The 21,180-nt window shown below is 42.0% G+C and overlaps 1 protein-coding gene across 1 annotated transcript in view; it reads right to left on the bottom strand.

The window, feature by feature from the left end:
- LOC146567911 (rho GTPase-activating protein 23-like) overlaps positions 1 to 6,665 on the bottom strand; it is an 80,116-nt gene extending 73,451 nt beyond the window's left edge. Inside the window, exon 1 of the mRNA XM_085283610.1 lies at positions 6,197 to 6,665. Within this exon, the coding sequence (XP_085139736.1) occupies positions 6,197 to 6,205 (9 nt within the window). The 5' untranslated portion in view covers positions 6,206 to 6,665. The remainder of the gene's footprint in view (positions 1 to 6,196) is intronic.
- Positions 6,666 to 21,180: the final 14,515 nt, after the last annotated feature.

Below are 21,180 nucleotides of genomic sequence, written 5' to 3'. Positions count from 1 at the left end.
GGCGGGGGCGTGGTTTGCTGGCCTGCTGCAGAGGAGGGGTGACACAGTGAGCTCTCTGGGCGGCACGGAGGCGGGGAGGGAACAGGTGTACAGGACTGTTTTAATGAGGGAGATGTGTCTTATGTGTGTCCGCAGTGAGAAGCAGCAGATGATGCTGGGAGAGAGTCGAAGTGGCTGCGTCCGAGGCGGGTGCCAAAAACCAAAGATTATTTCTCAATAAAAGACAGTCTAAGCATAAACCAGTCGTGTGTGTGTGGGTCCTGTGTTGCAGTTCCTATTCATTTTGTACGCGTCTAGGCTTTCCAGGATCCATGTATGAAACATTAAGTCGAAGGCTTTATTGTAGTCAGTCTAGGCACTGCGCACGTTGGTCAGATAGTCTCAACTGGCTGCTCTGTCTACCAGTAGCTAATCTTTTACCTTTCTGATATTCATGGCAATTCTTTTCTGTGCCACGCTCATGTACTGAGCCACATGCCTGTTTATCCTAGCAGCTATGATGCCTGGCAGGAGCCTCCATGTGGTACTGAGACAGATTAATGGTCTCTAGTTGGATGGGAGTAGATCCTTGTGCAACCCTGATAAAATTTACAGCAATCAGTTCTTTGAATGCATCGTAGTTTTTGTCTGATACTTTAATTTCCGGGCTTGCCCTGAAGGCATCATCTGCAGCTCGGTGCGCGTGAAGGTGTGGTGTAGAGGAAAAAGGATGGCAAGGAAAAACTCCATGCTGCCGCGAAGCACGGTTTTCTAGTTAAAAGGAAAAAAAGAGGTTCAATTAACATTTGTGAGAGAGCTGCCGTTAGCAGTGAACCACAGACGGGTACCTACCTCAAAGGAGTCGGAGTGTTTCTTCAAACTTTTTGAACTATTCTGACCCTTTTTTTTTTTTGAGGAACAGTTCCATGTGTGCCGAGTGAGGAGCTGGTATCGTGGGTCTAAGACACTGTTGCTGCTGTGGAGGCCTGCCGTACCAGGAGGGCAGTAGGGAAAAAACAAAAGGAAGCCCACCTGAGAGATACCTTATCATTTTCTTTTGCTACTTTTTCCCCCACCTGAGATTCAGGTCATTTTCAGTTCTCAACCCAAGACCGTGGGTGACTGAATAAACTGACACCATAAGGAACTGGACACTCACATGTTATTTTCTTTTCTTTTTCCTTTTCTTTGGGGTGTTGAAATATTGTGTTTCTTTCTTGTCTTACATCTGTTTTGATTGTTTCAATTATTTTTGTGATGCATTTGAGATGGTTACTGCATTTGAAGGTATCCCTACATTGAGGATGAGCAAAGGGAACTGATCCAAAGAAAAATATATATAAAGCAAACTTTGTTTCACAAACCTGTGGTTGTGCGTGTTATCAATCCAATGACAGCTGGTTCATTGCTACCAGACGGTCATGGAGTGCAGTTACCTTCTTTACCCAGTAAGTGTGGATCATGTCAGGGCCTTGTGCTGTACAGCTCGTCATTCTTGAGACCCTTTCTTGAATGTCCGCCACTGTGTGGTATCTAGATCCTGTTCAGGGAGGTTGCTGTGGTCTGCTCTTAGACCCAGTAGCCACTGAGCACTGTTGTTATGGATTGCATCCTTCTGTTCTATGTTCTTCCAGTATTGCCCCAGTCTCATGTGTTCCCCTGCCACCGAGAGTACCCTTTGGATGGTTCAGTGACTTCCATCTCTCTGGTAAGCAGCTGGCCAAGGCTGTGAGTCTTTGTTTGGCAGTTTCCACTGCCTAAGGTATGGGCAGCTTGCTGTGCTTCTTAGGAATCCCTTTCTTCAGCACACATTTCTGCAGTTCTAATAGTTGGCTAACTTCCCTCTGTGCTGCCGTGACCTTGGCTTTTAATTCAGTTCAATTCATTTTTATTTATATGATCCCATCTATCAGGTCAGCTGCTTTCGCACTCATTGCCTACAACACATCAGTTCTTGGGGTTTGGTACAGGATCTCAGTGGGTGAGGATGATCATAATTCCCCTCTGACCTAATATTCTGGCTCCCCCTTGATATAGTATTTGTGTTGTACCTTGTCAAACTCTAGTTGTGATAGCCGTTGCTTCTTCCGGATGTTGAAACACTGAGGTACTAGTTGTTTCACTGTTTGTGTAGATGTTGGGCGTCAAAGAATCCATAGATCCCACATATTTTTTTATCCTTGTCTTTTATCCTGTCTTCTTTCTCTCACCCCAACCGGCCGCAGCAGATGGCCCCGCCCCTCCCTGAGCCTGGTTCTGCTGGAGGTTTCTTCCTGTTAAAAGGGAGTTTTTCCTTCCCACTGTTGCCAAAGTGCTTGCTCATAGGGGGTCATATGATTGTTGGGTTTTTCTCTGTATGTATTATTGTAGGATCTACTGTACGGTATAAAGCACCTTGAGGCAACTGTTGTTGTGATTTGGTGCCTTATACACACAATGAGTTGAGATCAGGAGTATCTGTAATTGATTGACTGATTGTAAACTGTTTACTCCATGGGCACACAGCCAATCTATGAGAGCCAAAATTATAGAAGAGGATTATATTTTGGTTAATGTTCTGCGTCTCCCAATAAAATGAAACAACCATAAAAAGAATCATAAACGGATATGTTTATTTCTTTGTGGGTGAGCAAACTGATATATTCAGCAGGGGATCACATATTTCCCTGACTGTGTTCTTGCTGGAGGAACCTCAGGGAGAGGCACTCTAGAGGAAACTTATTATCAGGTCAGCAGTAAACATTGAGGCACACACACAGAGCCACCACAAAAATAGGCTTTCAACATATTATATATATATATATATATATATATATATATATATATATATATATATATATATATATATATATATATATATAACACAGTCCATCTTAACTTAGCTGTCGGTGTGCAAATGTAATGGCACAGACTGTAGCACTGAACATGCAGGCTGCAACATGCTAATGATGTCATGTGTAAGCCCAGCAAGACAGAGATTTTCAGGACATGCTGATTGAACTAACTTACTAAAAAATGTGAGTCAAGAGATCAAGAGAAATCTGAACCATTCACAACCATGTACACTGCAGTAACTAAGTATATAAACTAGATATTTTAAAAATCAGATCAGTCAGCTGTTCTATTTGCCAACAAGACAAATAGACAAGACTAAAACATCCCATTTCCAGATATTTTGCTACCTGTCTGTATGTGCTGCAAGTCTCTCTCCTGCATCTAACTGCACTCTGCCTTTTTTGGTTTGTTTTATTTCAACTAAGAGCAAACATTTAAAATATGCAACACAGGGGAAAACAATATTTAAAAATACTTCTATAAAGATCAGGAAAATATTTGCCAGTAGATGACAATGATGGATAAAGAATGGACCAGTTTGTACAAACCACTCCACAAGCCACATTCAACCCCTCACATTCTCAGTATTTTCTCAACCCCAGATAATTAACCACAAGATGAATGTTTATTCTATATTTCAGTTATTTGATGAAATATTAAAGCCTGGAATCCACAGCGTTCCTTTCTTGAAGTATGGCTTCATAGTGGCATAGATAAAAAGCATAAAATACGTAATACATAAAAAGCTGTTAATCACACAACTTACTGTGTCCTATCACACCACCCCATACATACTATGAAGACTATAAAGAGCAGACGAGTTCAAACAGGGCCTGAACTAAGCATGACTGGGAACTGCAATTCTAATTTGTTGCTCCCACTTTCTGCTTTTCTCTTTTTTGTCTCTCCCATGTCCAATCATTTCTCATTTTTCCCTCTCCACTTATACTTTAGAGTCATCAATGAACCTAGCCCCAGTCTTTCAACTGTGAAAGGAAACCAGAGTACCTGGTGAGACCCCACACAAGCATGAGGAGAACAGACAAACTCCACACAGAAAGCCCAAAGCTGGCCTTCAGCCAAGCAGCGTGACTTCAGTGAGTCACACAGTAAACCTCATGTATGTTGACCAGAGTTTATACATTTTTTCCAATCTTTCACGCTAAATACAGGATATGTATTTTTGAACCTTGATTATATTGGGGAAATTGAGTAAAGGTGTACTGTACTGAGCATTTCCCATCTGTATTATTTAGTATACTAAATTTTGGATAGTTGTAAACTATGACTATTTATGCACCATATAGCTATAGCATCTGCAGCATCCACAAGCCGAACACCAACAGGACAAAAATGCACAGCATGCAAATAAGCAAAACAGACACCACAAAGCAGTATATATCACTATGAATTAAAATAAGAATTAAAATTAGCTTAACAATTAAAATAGGCAGGTCTCACCAGCACTCACATTCTGGATTGAACTGGCTAATATTCAGTATTGTATTTAACTGTTTAATACCAGAGCTACGCAGAGACAAATAGGAACCTATTTTTTTTTCATCTCACACTTGTTTAGTTCATTTTGACTTCTCAAAGTGAACTGAACTATGCCTTCAATGAACTTTCTACTTGCAGAGGACAGTATATTGTATACCATTAAAAGTGTAATTAAACATTTCCACAGGCAACAATAAATTCACCCTAGACAGGGAATATATTAACCACATACTTTCAACTAAAGGGACATTTGTGGCAAAAATTGTAATAAAAGTCTAATGTAGTTGTAAGTTGGAGCCTACTTGTTTATGATTGAGGATGATAGTGTCGGAAAATTGGTTTAAACCTTTTTCCTATTTGTTCCAGTAAATGTGTTTGAGCAAGAGCAGGATATCCTGACGTTTACACACAACCTCCACAACCACAATGCAGCTCTTACACTTTGGCCAACTACATCATTTCTTCATTATGTTGCTGTGTAGAATGAGCTGCTCCACCCTCACTCATGATTCAAATGGCTGATCTGTCTCGAACCTTAAAGGACACATTGTCTCTGTGTCTTCAGACAGTCAGGTCCTCACAGAGCCTACATGCACTATATTTCTTTGCTTTCTGTCCCTGGCAAAAAATGTCTACACATGCATAGAATACACTGAATAAATGGAATCACTTGAGTTGATTGAGGAAAAACACATAACCCTCACTTTTTTTTCTTAAAAAACAAACAAAACGTCACAACATTTCGCTAAGATTTCACTGTCTGTGGTCGGCTCATCATTGCTAATTGCGTCTTGTACTATCTTGTCTTGCATTTGGACCTTAGGTAAGTCAATGTGTATGAAAAAAACACATAGAAATGTAGACTGAACATACAGGTTCACCAGGTCTAAATGACAAAAAACCAAAAAAACGTTACATCCTACAGTCTTTACCCAGCAGTCTTTTATGTTGCATGTATAAAAAATAGCTTAACATAACCAATAGCTAATAGCCAGTTAGTGCAGCTGGCATGATACTTTGTGTTAGTCCCAGGGTTACAAGATTTTCAATAAACAGGCTAGATTAAATTCATGAATTTAAATTTTAAAGGAATGGTTCATCTGATGTTTCCAGTGTTTCTTTTAATATTATCAACACTAATGTTAAGATCTATTTTTGCATCTGGTCAGTCATGCTGTTGTGACATATGTTTGCAGAAAAGCACTTCAGTCTGTGACAAGAGCAACATAGTTTGCACAAGGAGTAGGACTTTCACCCTGGAGACTCAGGCTGCTATCCTGTGTGAAAGTCAACGACAAGTAATTTTTTCTTCTTTAAAGTCACAGTTTGGTAAGTTTAGGAGATAATATCATTTTGGTTATATAAACCCTGTCACAGCATTAGACCTCAATAGGAAGATGATTATCCTGGAGGAGCATTATGCTGTTGTAGGAACATCAACAATAAACATTAGGTAATGTGAAAAAACCCCACATGGGATCGTCACGTCAGTCACCTTTGTCAGAGCGTGCCAAATGTAAAATACACCGAATCAAAATATCTCTCCAATAGATGTAAATACAATGTATTTTTTCCAGAATTTTTCACTTTTGGAGATGAATGCCTGAGTTTCCTTTTTGCCCCGTGGGCAAGAAATATTCTATAATTTTGTGGAGTGGTATCTATACATCAAAGACTCAAAAACTCAGACTTTTACCAGGGAGGGTAAAGTTGCAGTTATTATTCACCAGCACAGTTCTGCTCTGAGCAACTACTAACTACTGTGATAGAGAAATAAAGAATGGACAAAACTTCACTTTGCGTGTGTGAATATACAACAAAGTAGATGTCTTTAAAATGCATGAATAGCTTTGTGTGTGTTTATGAGGGAGTCTCTCCTCACCTGGGCCATAGTGTTCAGCAGGATGTCAGCTAGCTCCTGGTCCTCACCATGGCTTGCAAAACCTCAGGCCAAGTCTCAGTAGATGGTGTTGGGGATTTGTAGGTGTGGGGGGTTTACTTTACACACACATCACCCTTGTCGCTGCTGTGTTGCAAACCCACACGCTCACACGCATCACCTCCTCATCTGTGACAACACTGTCCTCTGAAACGCTCGCTGTTGGTAGCACATTACTTCTGCTCCTCTGCTCTTGTTTTCCCCCTCCTCCTCTTTTCACCCTTTCGAGTTTTTAATCCTCTTCTTTTCTCCTTTTAAATTGACACAAGTAGAGAATATGATAGGAGAGCTTGTATTCCTGTATTTCTGTCCGCTCTGCTCCTGCCTTGGTGGTAATCTGGACTCACATTGCTTACCGCCTTTCCTCCTTCTCTTAGTCGCTCTTCACTCTCTCTCTGAGCTCAGGCATTTTTGCCCTCCCTCACTGTGCTCGGCCTTAGTGAGAGACGGAGGGAAACGGGAGGGCTGGAAGGATCAGAGGGATAGAGTGTGATTGTGTGTACCACATGACCCAATAGTGTAGTAGGATTCACCCAGCAGCTGTCGCACTCATCCCTTCAGTGCCTCACTATTAGCATCTTGTGCTTCCATTGATAAATGCAAGATGCTGACAACCAAAAAGGCTCCGCTCCTACTGTAAGGTGAAGAACAGAGAAGGATTGTTTCATGATTATTTAGTTTTCTATACTTTAATGTTCATCGGTGTAATTTTATGTGAAACAGCTTGTAAATTTAATCTCGATTTAAATTATATAGTATTCACTGAAAAAACTTGAAATACTGTTGTAACTACTAACTGTGTTTATAATTGCAATGGTGTACTTTTAGTTTTTGGTAATAAGAACTGAGTTTTTCTATAATCTTTTATAGATGATGATAGGTCTACAATGTTTAAAGAAATATTGACACATATTTTACCTTAAAAAACTGCTATGAAACAATTATATCAACTGTAATATCAGTTTTTCTTGCCTAAATATCTTGTGTATTCAGTAGATCTTTAAAGTTAAAACTGGTATCCCTTCATACAAAATTATGGACTTACATTATTTTAAAAAGTGCCCATAGTTATAGTTATAATATACTGTTAATTACAGATAATATCAAGTACAATTTTTCTGTTTAGCTGGGATTTTAACATAATATGTTCATTTGATGTATTAAATATTAAAATCTTAGCTTTACTTTTAAAGATTAATTCTTTCATTTAAGAGAAAATGTTTCATGCTGTTGCATTTGGACATTATTTCAAATTAAATATCAAAGTTAGGCAAAGTTAGCTAAACAGCACTACGTCCATCCATCCTTCAATTTTCTACCATTTGTGTTGCACCGACAACACTTTGAACCACCTCTTTCACCTCATCCAGAGGGACACTGAATTGTTCCCAAACCAGCTGAACTCAATGTACCAAAGACGGACTGCAATAAAGTTGTAGAAACAGCTGACAGATGATTAACAGAAGAAGGATGCACCATAACTCAAGTTTGAGGGCAATGGCAAAGGCTCTAAATACTTGTAAACATGTTATATTTTTGTTTATTTTTAATACAGTTGCAAAAATTTCAAGCAAATGTTTTTCAATTTGCTGTTGTGGAGTGTGCAGAATTTTGAGGTAAAAGAATTGAATACATTTTGTAACAAAGCTGTAACAAGACAAAATGTAGAATTACTTTGAAAATTTTCCCAGTGCACTGTCGAGCTGTTTATAGCCATGAACACAACATTATCTCATGAAGCACTGATGATGCTTCATGAGATACTCAGTGTTGCAGACTAAAATAGGTCCATCCAAGGGGTGAACAAACAAAACAAACCACTCAAGCCCGGTTGAATCTGCTTCCAACACATTGTTGGCTGTTTGAATACAATTAAGTTTATTTTAAACTTAAGACAAACAAAACAACAAACAAATTTGAAATCTGTATACAGAGATTATTTTTGTGTATAGGCATCTCTAGACAAGCAGTACTTTAATGATCAGTTTTATAAAAACTATGTGATCGACTAGATCGTATTGTAAACACAGCGACAATGCGGTTTATAAGATTCCTTTTTCCTTTTAACAAATAAGAACTAAAAGAAGACTGACATAGTGGAAATGTTTTTAACATACACACCAGCTCAACATGTACATAACCGAATTCTGTCCTTGAGGAATGAGGAAAAGGACATCCTGTGGCGTTTCCCCTGAGCTGTATAGCTGGAAACTCCCACCCCACAACAACAGGAATGGGTAGGCTGGTCAGCCACAGCAACCCACAAACGTCATAGATCACTGATTAATACTGTTTGAAAAGTTTAGTATCCAAAAATTGGCCTTGAAAAAACATCCATTAGATTTATTACATTTTAGAATCTTTTCAGGGTATTTTTCTTGAACTCAGGTATCAGGATTTAGCACTAAATGTAAAAAGATTGTGTTTAATAGTCTTGCTTTTATTAACTTGTAATTTTACCAGTAAATATTTATGTGGATCAAATAATAAAATGTGTTCAACATTATGTTACATTGAGTACAGAAACTAGGGAAGGTGAATGGCTCCATCTGCTGTACAATACATACACAAGCTGTACATGCAACACAACTTGTATTTATTTGAGTCTCATTGAGCACACAAAGTAATCCTGGCTAGGTGGAATTTTCTTTATATACCTCTCAGAAAAATACCTCAGTCACCTTTAGGGATGGGTATCTTGTTGAGAACCAGTTCCCACTGTTTCAGTTCCTTGGAATTGTTTCCCCTTTTTGCAAACGATTCCCTTATCAATTCCAGTCCCCCCGAATGACGTCACCACGTTGCGGAGCGTCATTTACCTGGCAGGAAACACGGCGCGTAAGCAGCTCAAACGCTCAAAAGTTTGGTTATACTTTACGAGAACGGATGACAACAGGGCAACTTGCAATACTTGCAAAGTAGATATTTCATTTAACGGAGGAAACACTACGAATATGCAAAAGCATTTGCTCACAAAACGCGTGATGACCTTAAATGAATGTCGTGTTTTTAATTCCGCTCCGGACTCGTGAATCTCAACCCAGCAGCAGCGGTAACGTTTGCACGTCCTCTCCCGTTAATGCGGCAGGTAAATAATCAGCTAACAGTGCATATTATGTTAGCGCGATCTGCCTTATTTCAAAACCTGCCATTACTGTGCGTTTAGTGACCATGATGAGAGAGACAGACAGAGTCTGGCTCAGATGCTGCCAGTTCTCGCTGCAGTCTACCGGTAGCATCTCCTTTCAAGCCAGGATAGACGAATGTCACCGAGCAGTGTCTAAGTTTGTGGTAAAAGGCTTGCACCCATTTGCCACAGCAGATGCCCCTGATTTTAGGTAAGTGAATGTGTTTAATTGTAGGCAGGGACATTACTGGATATTCTTGTGTAATTGCTACTGAATAATTTATGTTATACTTTGTTATTGCTACAGACGAATATTTATTTTATTATTTTACATTTACAATTTTTTTTTCTGGGGACCCTGTGACACCCCATTGAAGGGCCATAGGCTGGATCATTAAGATCTCACTGTTGGGTTTGTAAGGCCATGCTACTCCTAAATTTCTATCTTGTTCAAAGAGAAGATATAAAACAAAGTTCTAAGCTAATTGAACTTAGTGTTCTCCTTTTTTAAAAAGAATCGATAAAGAATTGAATCGTTAAACAGAATCGAAAATGGAATCGGAATCATGAAAATCTTATCAATACCCATCCCTAGTCACCTTTATCTATAACCAGCTTGTCGTTGAGCGCTTTGAGTGCCCCTGTAGACTAGATAAGAACCAATCATTTATCATTTATTCATGGGCCAGAAGGTCCATGCATGTTGCACTACTATCCCATCCCCAGAATCCGGTTGCATAGAGTATGTAGAGAAATATTCTGTTCAAAATGGGTAGTGGACAGAGACTGCAGATTGGTGGATGAAGGTCGGTTTATCAGAAGTTTATATTGGGATAGGCCTCTACTGACTTTTAGCAAGGAAATATTAGTTAGTGAGCAGAGGTGTATCTGTATCCCAGTGAACTCAGTGGCCACGTGCACAAATAAGCCAGACAGAGTTTCTTCTTTGCTCACGCTGCAGCAGTTTATTTGCTTGCGAAATTTTGCTGTCACGGATCACTTTGACGGGGGAGCCAAAGGGCATCGCGTTATGTTTGTGCCACTATTCTGAGCACACGTAAAAAAAATTTGGGTGCATGTAAAAAAGTTTTGCAGGTGCAAGTGTTGCATTTTGAGGAGAAATTTATTTTGAGCGAAGAAAAGTGAAATCTGAGTGAACAAAATTCATTGCTGCATGCAAAAAACTGTATTTCAGTGTTTGTGATTATCCACACACACACACACACACACACACACACACACACACACACACACACACACACACACACAACAGCAGCCCCTCTCGCTCAGTTTTTGCATTTGCGCTCGCTCGCAATGTGTTGCTCGCACTCTCAACATTTCTGCCCGTGCGCGTTCAACTCTTTCTGTACACCGTTATATTTGTGCCACAAAACCAGCCAATCACAGACTTGGATGCAAAAAAATCTGATTGGCTGTTTTGGTCTCCAATCAGCTCGAAATGATGAAATGCAATATCCCAGAATCCATTTCGTCCAAAACGCAAACGAGGCAGTGGCGGAGGAACACAGAGTGGCGGAGTTTGAAATATTACTCTTTCTGGGTCACACTTTTAAGATATTTTCATGCGAGAATGGTGCTGTGTAAACTTCAAATATCTGCTCGATTTATCAAGACATCAGATATTTGCAAAAGTGCTCTAACGTTTTCGGACTCTGCATTTAAAATAATCAAGTTTGAAGCAGGCAGGTGATAGGATAAAACATAGTCCACAGTATGTCCACATGCTTGTGTAGGTTCAGCCACCCGCTGTGTGAGATTAAAAGAATCTATTAAACTTAAAAAACCATCGCTTTATCAGGTCAAAACACATTGATGTTAAAATCTCCAACAATAAGGACATGATCATATTTAGGCACGACTTCCGCTTGTCAGGGTTCCTGGGTCATTGACCCAGTGATTTCAGTTTGTTCATGTTCAGTTTATTTTGCCACATCAATGTTGTTCTCACTTCCTGTTTTTCCCGTATCAGCTCGTCTCTCATGTCGTTAGCCAGATTATGTTCAGCTGTGTACTCACCGGTCTCTCATTATCATCCGCATCAGTCTGTGTATTTAAGTCCTCAATTTCCTTCTTGAAGCTTCATTTGCTCTAGTAGGACACCTACTGGACGTAAAAATATTAGTTGGCATGAATTTGAAGAGTGTGGCCTTTTGCACACAGCCTGTAAATGTCAACAACAAAAGGAGTGTGTAAAACATGTATATTGTAGTGATGCAGTATACTGTGTATATTTATACTGGCAGTATGGAAAATGATTATTTGGAAATGCTTAAAATGGAAATGATCATTTACTGTGAGGTGATGTGTGGACAGTGGTTGTGCTTTTGTAACGTTGAGGTATGGACAGCTACACACTGTTCACATTTTATTCTGTAAAAACTAAATTTTCACTGCTTTTATTACCTTTTATATCGCTGTCATATCTTGCGGCAAAGTTCGAACCACTTCATGAACCAGTCACGTGGTACAGCCGGGCAGCGAGGCTTCGGACGTCATCATTTTCAGCTCCTCCCATAAATGAAGCAAGCCTCGATACGCGCATCGCGGAAACGTGCAGCTGCCAAGATGCCACTTGCCACCAGTTTGGCCATATTTCAGAGCTGCAACATCACTGGAGTGCCCAAAAGCACAAGGTGTGCAATACTCAGAGACATGGCCAAGGTAAGAAAGGCTGAAAGACGACCACCACTGAACAAGACACACAAGCTGAAACGTCAAGACTGGGCCATTCCAAACAACATTCCAACCTCCCCCTTAGTGTGTTTACTGGGCAGCTTAGATAATGTCACTTCAGAAAAGAATATCGCCCATATGGTTTTCACTGCCCTATGCATAGCCAAGAAAACAGTCCTCATGAACTGGAAAAATAAAAATAATCTTAATTCTAACCAATATAGAAATTATCTATTAGATTACATTAGTCTTGACACAGCCTCTGCCACCACATCAGATCAATTGCTCTGGACTCCTTTTATCAGCTCCATCACCTAGTGGGGGTGGGGGGTCATAATTTGGTCCCACCTTCACTGTTGTGATTGGTGTGGGGGTAGGGACAGGCTTAGGGCGTCGGGGGGTTCCCCGGAGGCATCTTCCTTGGGGGGCTCAACCCGGGGTAGCGGTCATGTCCGGTTAGGGGCTCTGTTGGCTCTCAGGTGACTGTTTCCTCGCGGCTGCGTGCAGCGGGGCTAGGGGAGGGTCTGTGCTGACGGACGTGGGTTACTGACCTGGTAGCCTGGCTGGCCCTGGGTGGGTCCGGGATGGGCGTGAGGTTCTGGGGGCGCTCCGTCTCTGGGCTGGGGCCCGGGCCGGGCCTCAGGGGCTTGGATCCTGGTTGGTGTTGCCGGGGTTGTGGGCGGGTGGGTGCATGGGGGCCCGGCCCTGGAGCAGGGTGCCGCCGGTGCGTCGAACCACCTGGGGGGCTCTTCAACTGGTGGGGGAGATGGTCACATCTTGCAGGAGCTTTCCTCTCTTCAGGAACTCTCTCTGCAGGAGGGGGAGATACAGGAGAGGTGGAGGAAGATCTCAGCCTGGGCGTTTACTGTCTTATGTAGTCTGGAAGATGAGTGGATGGTGGGGTGGGTGAAGTTTTCTCTGTGGTGGGGTTGGGTGGACTGTCCCGGGCTCTGTGGGGCCGGGAGGCGCTGCTGCACTGGGCCCCGGTCTGGATGGGCCTGGGCCCCCTTTCCCTGGCGGGTCGCGGAGTGTGGGAGTGCCTACTGGGGTCAGCGGGGGAGCTGGCCCTCCCTTCCTTCCCTCCCCATCTCCAGCTGCCTCTCTCTTCCCGCTCCACCACAACCACCCACACATGCAGGGCCTTGGAGTAGGGGTATGTCACCAGGGTGCAGAGGAGGCTACCCCCCCCCCCCCCCCCCCCCCCCTCTGTCCCCTTCTGGCTGCCTCTGCCTCAATTTTATCCCACAACTTAGACATTCACATTACTCACACTCTCATTACACATACATATAGGATCTTGGGGGTGGGCACAATCACGGAGTCCAAATTACCATCAGGGTGTACACCCCACCCCTGGCGTCGTTGCCCACCTCTCAATTTTAAATACACGTAGACATTGAGGGCTATCAGGAGGGACTATGCGCTTACCTGCTGCTCCTTGGCAGGTAGCTCCAAGCCCTCCTGGGTTTTAATTGCACCTTAGAACACACATGCATCAACACTACAATGAGCGGGTGGAGGGAGGTTTGGAGTCTTCTCCCACCCCCATTCTCTGCGGCCTGCTGGAGCGGGAGGGCTAGGTGGAGTTGGCCGTCCGACTGCGGTCTGGAGTGTGGGGCCTCCCTGCTGCTGCGGAGTCGGGGTGGTCTGCCTCTCCCCACCGCAGGGAAAAGGGTAACACCACCTGGGTCTGGGTGCAGTTCCCCCCTCCAGGGGCAAGGGTACCTAGACCCGGTTTGTAGAGTACGCTTGGGGAGTGTGATCGTGTGTACAGTGTCTCTTTATGTCTGTCTCCACGTTGGTTGAGTGTGGAGTAAGTGCATATGAGAGCATGAGGGTGGGAATGGATGTTTGTATCTGTGTGTGCCTGTATTTCTGTGTCTATATGTCAGGTTGGGTATCAGACGCCACCTCTCTGGGGACATCTCAGGCCCTCCAAGGTTTGGAGGCCTATCTCCACCTACCACCACTTCCCCTGCCGGTGGCGGACTCCCTCAGGTGTCGGTGCGTTGGTGGTTCCTTGTGTCTGGGGGTGGGCGTCCAGGTACACCCCGGCTCACTCCTTGGCGGCCGCTTATCGGGGCCTGGAGCCTGGGGCTCGCTCGGGCCCCTTCGGGGGTGGGGTGCCCCCGGCCTCTCGGCCTGGGGCTCGGTCACTCAGGCACAGCTGGCGGCCGGCGGAGCTCATGGGCGCGTCACTGCAACTCCCCCTGGCTTCTGCTCCACGGCTGCTGAGTGAGCCCTCATCTGGGACTCTCCTCAGCTCTTACTGGAACAGTGGCGCGGCTGCCCCTCTGATGGTCTTCCATGGTTTCTTGTGTTCTGGGGGCCTCTGGATGTCTGGAGTTTTGATCTCCTCCTTACCTGCTTCACACCCTGGAGGACGGGGCTGTGGCCCCCCCACACTCCCTAGCAGATCGTTACATGGAGAAACCTTTGGAATACAAGCGCGCTGATCCACACAGGTATGCACACGGGTGTTCACTGCTCGTAGACCCAAATTACACCTTTCTTGGCTGCTACTTCGAAGCACATCTGTCCTGCGTGCTGCACAACAACATTGAATATTTAGTATTTACTGCTGTTTACACTTAGCTAGATTAATGCGATGGTGTTGTGTTTAGTATGTTGCTTTGTTTTTTGTTTTTTTTTTTGTCTTTTTTTGCTTGTTTTCTATTCTTCTCTCAACAGGTGATCCAGGAGATTTTTATTTTTTTTCTCCCCCCCTTTCTCACTGTCCCTCTCCCCTTCTGTTTTTCCTTTCCTTCCTCTTTCTTTCTCCCTTTCCTATCTCTCACTCATGTCTGTCCCGTCTGTAACATCTGAAAATAAAATATAATAAATAATAAAAACAAAGATCGACCAAATGGACCAATACGGCAATGCCACGATGATCCATTTGGCAAAGTAAATCCATTGGGTATCCTTGTTGGTCTTCAGACAACAATTCTGATGGCTAAAGAACCAAATGGGACAGGCAAAAAAAAAAAAAAAAAAAAAGACTGGGCCAAGAAATATCTCAAGACTGGTTTTTCTAAGGTTTTATGGACTGATGAAATGAGAGTGAGTCTTGATGGGCCAGATGGATGGGCCCGTGGCTGGATTGGTAAAGGGCAGAGAGCTCCAGTCTGACTCAGATGCCAGCAAGGTGGAGGTGGAGTACTGGTTTGGGCTGGTATCATCAAAGATGAGCTTGTGGGGCCTTTTCGGGTTGAGGATGGAGTCAAGCTCAACTCCCAGTCCTACTGCCAGTTTCTGGAAGACACCTTCTTCAAGCAGTGGTACAGGAAGAAGTCTGCATCCTTCAAGAAAAACATGATTTTCATGCAGGACAATGCTCCATCACACGCGTCCAAGTACTCCACAGCGTGGCTGGCAAGAAAGGGTATAAAAGAAGAAAAACTAATGACATGGCCTCCTTGTTCACCTGATCTGAACCCCATTGAGAACCTGTGGTCCATCATCAAATGTGAGATTTACAAGGAGGGAAAACAGTACACCTCTCTGAACAGTGTCTGGGAGGCTGTGGTTGCTGCTGCACGCAATGTTGATGGTGAACAGATCAAAACACTGACAGAATCCATGGATGGCAGGCTTTTGAGTGTCCTTGCAAAGAAAGGTGGCTATATTGGTCGCTGATTTGTTGTTGTTTTGTTTTTGAATGTCAGAAATGTATATTTGTGAATGTGGAGATGTTATATTGGTTTCACTGGTAAAAATAAATAATTGAAATGGGTATATATTTGTTTTTTGTTAAGTTGCCTAATAATTATGCACAGTAATAGTCACCTGCACACACAGATATCCCCCTAAAATAGCTAAAACTAAAAACAAACTAAAAACTACTTCCAAAAACATTCAGCTTTGATATTAATGAGTTTTTTGGGTTCATTGAGAACATGGTTGTTGTTCAATAATAACATTATTCCTCAAAAATACAACTTGCCTAATAATTCTGCACTCCCTGTATCTACGAGTCCTGCGTTTGAGTCCTCTTTCCCTTCGCTCCACACCCCGACTCCTGACACAGCTAAGAAATCTGAAAAGTCACAATAAAGCACACCTAGAATGCAGCAGCTACTGTACAAGCATGGTGTGTAATAAGAGCTTTTAGATTCACACAATATGCTAGCAACAACCTTATCTGTTTATCACACGTGTTCGACCAGTGAGCTACTTATCAAAGACAGCCTGTCACCTTCTCCTCTCCAGTCCACCCCACAGACTGTTCAAAGAACCTGAAATATTATCTGGATGAAGTATTACAGTGGAGCCTGAACCCACAGTGAGTTGAACTCTGCAGCCAGATGTGTACAGCTGTTTCACTTAAGCACACTCAATGGCAGCAAAATAAACACATTTTATATTTGTTCACATTTTATTAAATTAAGTTTACTCAATAGACTAAGAAACAAGTTTATCTCTTTCCATATGATTGGTACATGCTTCTCAGTATGATGTTTTGTTTAAATCATAGAAGTTATGTAATACTGTACAACAAAATAATAGAACAGCAGTGCAGCAGCTTCAGAACTTGCCTTAGAATCCTCTGGTTTAACATATTTAAACCACACCCACGACACCGGATGTTTAAGCTGCTGCCATCTGACAGGAAATTCAGGCTACTTCACATACAAGGGTCAGTTCTACAGGCAGAAACATGGGTGTGCCATGGGCTCCCCAGTTTCACCCATCGCGGCCAATTTGTACATGGAAGAAGTGGAAAAGAGGGCTTTGCTATCCTAACGTGGAACACCACCAAGTCATTGGTTCAGATATGTGGATGACACCTGGGTGAAAATCAAATCTCAGGACGTACCTCATTTCATGGATCACATTAACTCGTTGGATCGACACATCAAATTCACCAAGGAGGATATAAAAAGTGGCAGGTTAGCCTTCTTAGACTGTGAGATTTCCATCAGTAATGGAGGACATCTAAACGCTGATGTGTACCGTAAACCTACACATACGGATCAGTATCTAAGGTTTGACTCTCATCATCCACTGGAGCTTAAACTGGGCGTCATCAGGACGCTACGACACAGAGCAAACACCATCCCCACTGACACAGCAGCCAGGGAGGCAGAAGAACATCACATCAAGAAGGCCCTGAGTAAATGTGGTTATCCCAGCTGGACTTTTGTCAATGCTGGGAAGGGGCCAAAAGAAAGCTCCAGCCGATCCAGGAGAGAAGAACAACCGCTGACTAAGCGAAAACCTGTAGTGATCCCGTACGTGTCAGGAGTATCGGAACAGTTGAGACGCATTTTTTCAAAACACAGCATCTCTGTTAAACTGTTAAACTGTTAAACACACCAATTAGTTAAACTGCAGGAATGTCTTAAAGACATAAAGACCTGGATGGCCGCTAACTTTCTGCTTCATTCAGATCAAACTGAGGTTATTGTACTCGGCCCTGAAAAGCTTAGAAATATGGTATCTAAGCAGATTCTTACTCTGGATGGCATTACCTTGGCCTCCAGTAACGCTGTGAGGAACCTTGGAGTCATTTTTGACCAGGACATGTCCTTCAATGCACATATTAAACAAATATGTAAGACTGCTTTCTTCCATTTGTGCAACATCGCTAAAGTTAGAAATATCCTGTCTCAGAGTGACGCTGAAAAACTAGTTCATGCATTTATTACTTCCAGGCTGGACGACTGTAATTCATTATTATCAGGAAGTCCTAAAAACTCACTGAAAAGCCTTCAGCTAATCCAAAATGCTGCAGCAAGAGTCCTGACAGGGACTAGAAAGAGAGAGCAGATTTCTCCTGTTTTGGCTTCCTGTTAAATCCAGAATTTATTTATTTATTTATTTATTTAGGACAGTGCATGTTTAATGAACATAAATGTAAAAAAAAATTACATGAATGTAAACATACCAGATTATAGCCAAGGGCTAATTTCCATCTGTTGTCCTTAAGCATAAAAAATAGACATAATAATTCATAAAAATTCATCATTCATTCATAATAAAAACTCCATCACCAAACTTACACATACACACCATTCTGTTCCCAAATAAAACATTAAAATTATACAACTCATACATGATCACACACTTGATTTGTCCATAACCAGTTTTTAACCTTTGCCTTAAACAAATTGAGTGTAGAGCATTATTTTAATTGAATTCAAAATCCTGCTCCTCACATACAAGGTCTTAAATAATCAGGCTCCATCTTATCTTAATGACCTTGTAGTACCATATCACCCTATTAGAGCACTTCGCTCTCGCTCTGCAGGCCTACTTGTTGTTCCTAGAGTATTTAAAAGTAGAATGGGAGGCAGAGCCTTCAGTTTTCAGGCCCCTCTTCTGTGGAACCAGCTTCCAGTTTGGATTCAGGAGACAGACACTATCTCTACTTTCAAGATTAGGCTTCAAACTTTCCTTTTTGCTAAAGCATATAGTTAGGGCTGGACCAGGTGACCCTGAATCCTCCCTTAGTTATGCTGCAATAGACGTAGACTGCTGGGAGATTCCCATGAGGCATTTATTATTTCCTTTTCAGGCACCTTTCTCACTCAACATGTGTTAACAGACCTCTCTGCTGAACCATACTTGTTATTAATCTCTGTCTCTCTTCCCACAGCATGTCTTTATCCTGTCCTCCTTCGCTCTCCCCAACAGCAGATGGTCCCGCCCCTCCCTGAGCCTGGTTCTACCGGAGTGGGCCCTAACAGTGGGCTAAGATTTTCTTTGCCGCTGTCGCCAAAGTGCTTGCTCACAGGGTTTTTTCTCTCTGTATGTATTATTGTAGGGTCTAACTTACAATATGAAGCGCCTTGAGGCAACTGTTGTTGCAATTTGGCGCTATATAAATAAAATTGAATTGAATAGGGAAGAAAACATGGCATCCCTGTGCCAATAAAAGCATGCTGCTGCGTTTTGTGAAAGAGGGATAGAGGGAAGAGAACCTGGAATCCTGGTGCCAGAAGGGCTCATTACTGCTTTGTAGTAATAAACCCTTCTGGCAGACAAACTGGCAACTCTGTGGTAGGAAGCTTGCTGCATATTGCGAATGATGGATAGAGAAGAACCTGGAATCCCAGTGCCAAACTTGCTTCTGCACTTTGCGGAAGGAGGGATAGAAAACATCAAACCGATTTTAGCCTAAACAAATGAAATGAAAATATGAACCTGTTTTGAAAATTGAAGTTGAGTAGAAAGTACAGATGTTTGTTTATAAAAGTAGGGAGTAAAAGTAAAAAGTGATCAGAAAAAACTCCTTACATAAAATAGAGATACCTGAAAATTATACTTCCCACCTCTGCATGTGAAGTTAGTGATTCAGACTTGGATGACATTGAAAATTAATATTCTATACATATTAATTTCAGAAGATCATTAAAAGTGTTGTTTATTAAGTAATTGATAACATGTATTTTAATACTTTAACACTGAAAAATGTACACGTTTTCTCCTTTTTCACACACTGAAATTTACATGTTTGAACAACACTAAAACACATTTTATCAGCTCTTTGCATCAAAATAACACATCTTTGTGTGTTAAAAAAGAGCCGTTTGGATCCAACTCAGCTTAAGAATTATAGGCCTATCTCTAAGCTTCCATTATTATCGAAAATTCTGGAAAAAGTAGTTGCAGATCAACTTACCACTTTTTTAGAAAAACATGATATGTATGACAAATTTCAGTCAGGTTTCCGTAAAAGTCACTCAACAGAAACCGCATTACTTAAAGTCTCTAGTGACATTATGATGTCAGCTGACTCAGGAGCATCCTCAGTCATGGTTTTGTTGGACTTGACATCTGCCTTTGACACCATTAACCATACCATCCTGATTAACAGGCTCCGGGACATAGTCGGTGTGTCCGGTCTGGCTCTGGAGTGGTTTCGGTCGTACCTCTCCAACAGATCTTTTAGTGTTTTTGTCTAAGGATCTGACATGTGGGGTACCACAGGGCTCAGTTCTGGGTCCTGTTCTTTTTCTTTTGTACATGTTACCTCTAGGACTTATTCAGTTCCCTGAGGTGTCTTATCAGCCGATGGAAGTCCATAAACTGTCCTCTTTAATTAAATGTTTAGCTTCCATTGAACAGTGGCTTGTTGACAACTACTTACAGTTGAACTCTGAGAAGTCAGAAACATTAATTATTGCCCCCGACAACCAGATATCTCTAATCAAACAGCATCTTGGTTCTCTTGGCTCATCTGTTCACCTGAGCCTCAGGTACCTTGGTGTGATGTTTGATTCTGCCATGTCCCTAGAACAACACTCTCGCCAGTTGATTAGGAATTGCCTTTTTCAGCTAAGAAACATCTCCAAACTGCGAACTTTACTGTCTAAATCTGAGTTAGAAATGGTTATTCACGCTTTTATTTCTTCTCGCTTAGATTATTGTAACAGCCTTTTTCTGTGTTTGAGCAACAGGAATATTGACCGTCTCCAGTTAGTCCAGAATGCTGCTGCTGAAAGGCTTTTAACTAAGACACGAAAAAGAGAGCACATTACACCAGTGTTACGTTCATTACACTGGCTTCCGGTACATTTTAGAATTCATTTTAAAATCTTGGTACTGACTTTTAAAGCTTTGAAGTGTGATGCCCCTGACTACATTTCTGATCTTTTAGAACCCTACGCTCCCTCTCGCAGCCTGAGATCATCTAATCAAAGGCTGTTGGTAGTCCCACGAACTCGTTTTAAGACTAGAGGTGATAGATCTTCTAGAGCGGTGGCCCCCAGGTTGTGGAATGTTCTCCCTCCATCATTACGTTGCCTTGACTGTATTTATTCTTTTAAAAAGCAGTTTAAGACTCATTTATTTAGATTGGCTTTAATTAGATTTGTGCTGTATGTTTGATTATTAATGTATTTTATGTATTTCTGCTTTATATTACTGTGAAGCACTTTGTGGTTTTTATCCTGTGAAAAGTGCTATATAAATAAATTGATTTGATTTAATCTAATCCCACAAAAGAGATGAAAGTTAAAAGAGCACACAACATGCATTGTCCCTGAGCAGATGCAGCACATGTTAAAATTTAACACACTATGTAGTGTTTTAACACATCCAAGAGTGTAGATGAATTAAAAGACTTGGAATCATCCAAAGCAAGCAGACAGTGCAGAGA

This window comes from Mchenga conophoros, linkage group LG8 (assembly GCF_057382185.1).
Source record: "Mchenga conophoros isolate Kocher_MC1m ecotype Shallow Benthic linkage group LG8, M_conophoros_male_GT1.1, whole genome shotgun sequence".
Taxonomy (NCBI): Eukaryota; Metazoa; Chordata; class Actinopteri; order Cichliformes; family Cichlidae; genus Mchenga; species Mchenga conophoros.
This window is presented reverse-complemented; position numbering and strand designations above follow the sequence as displayed.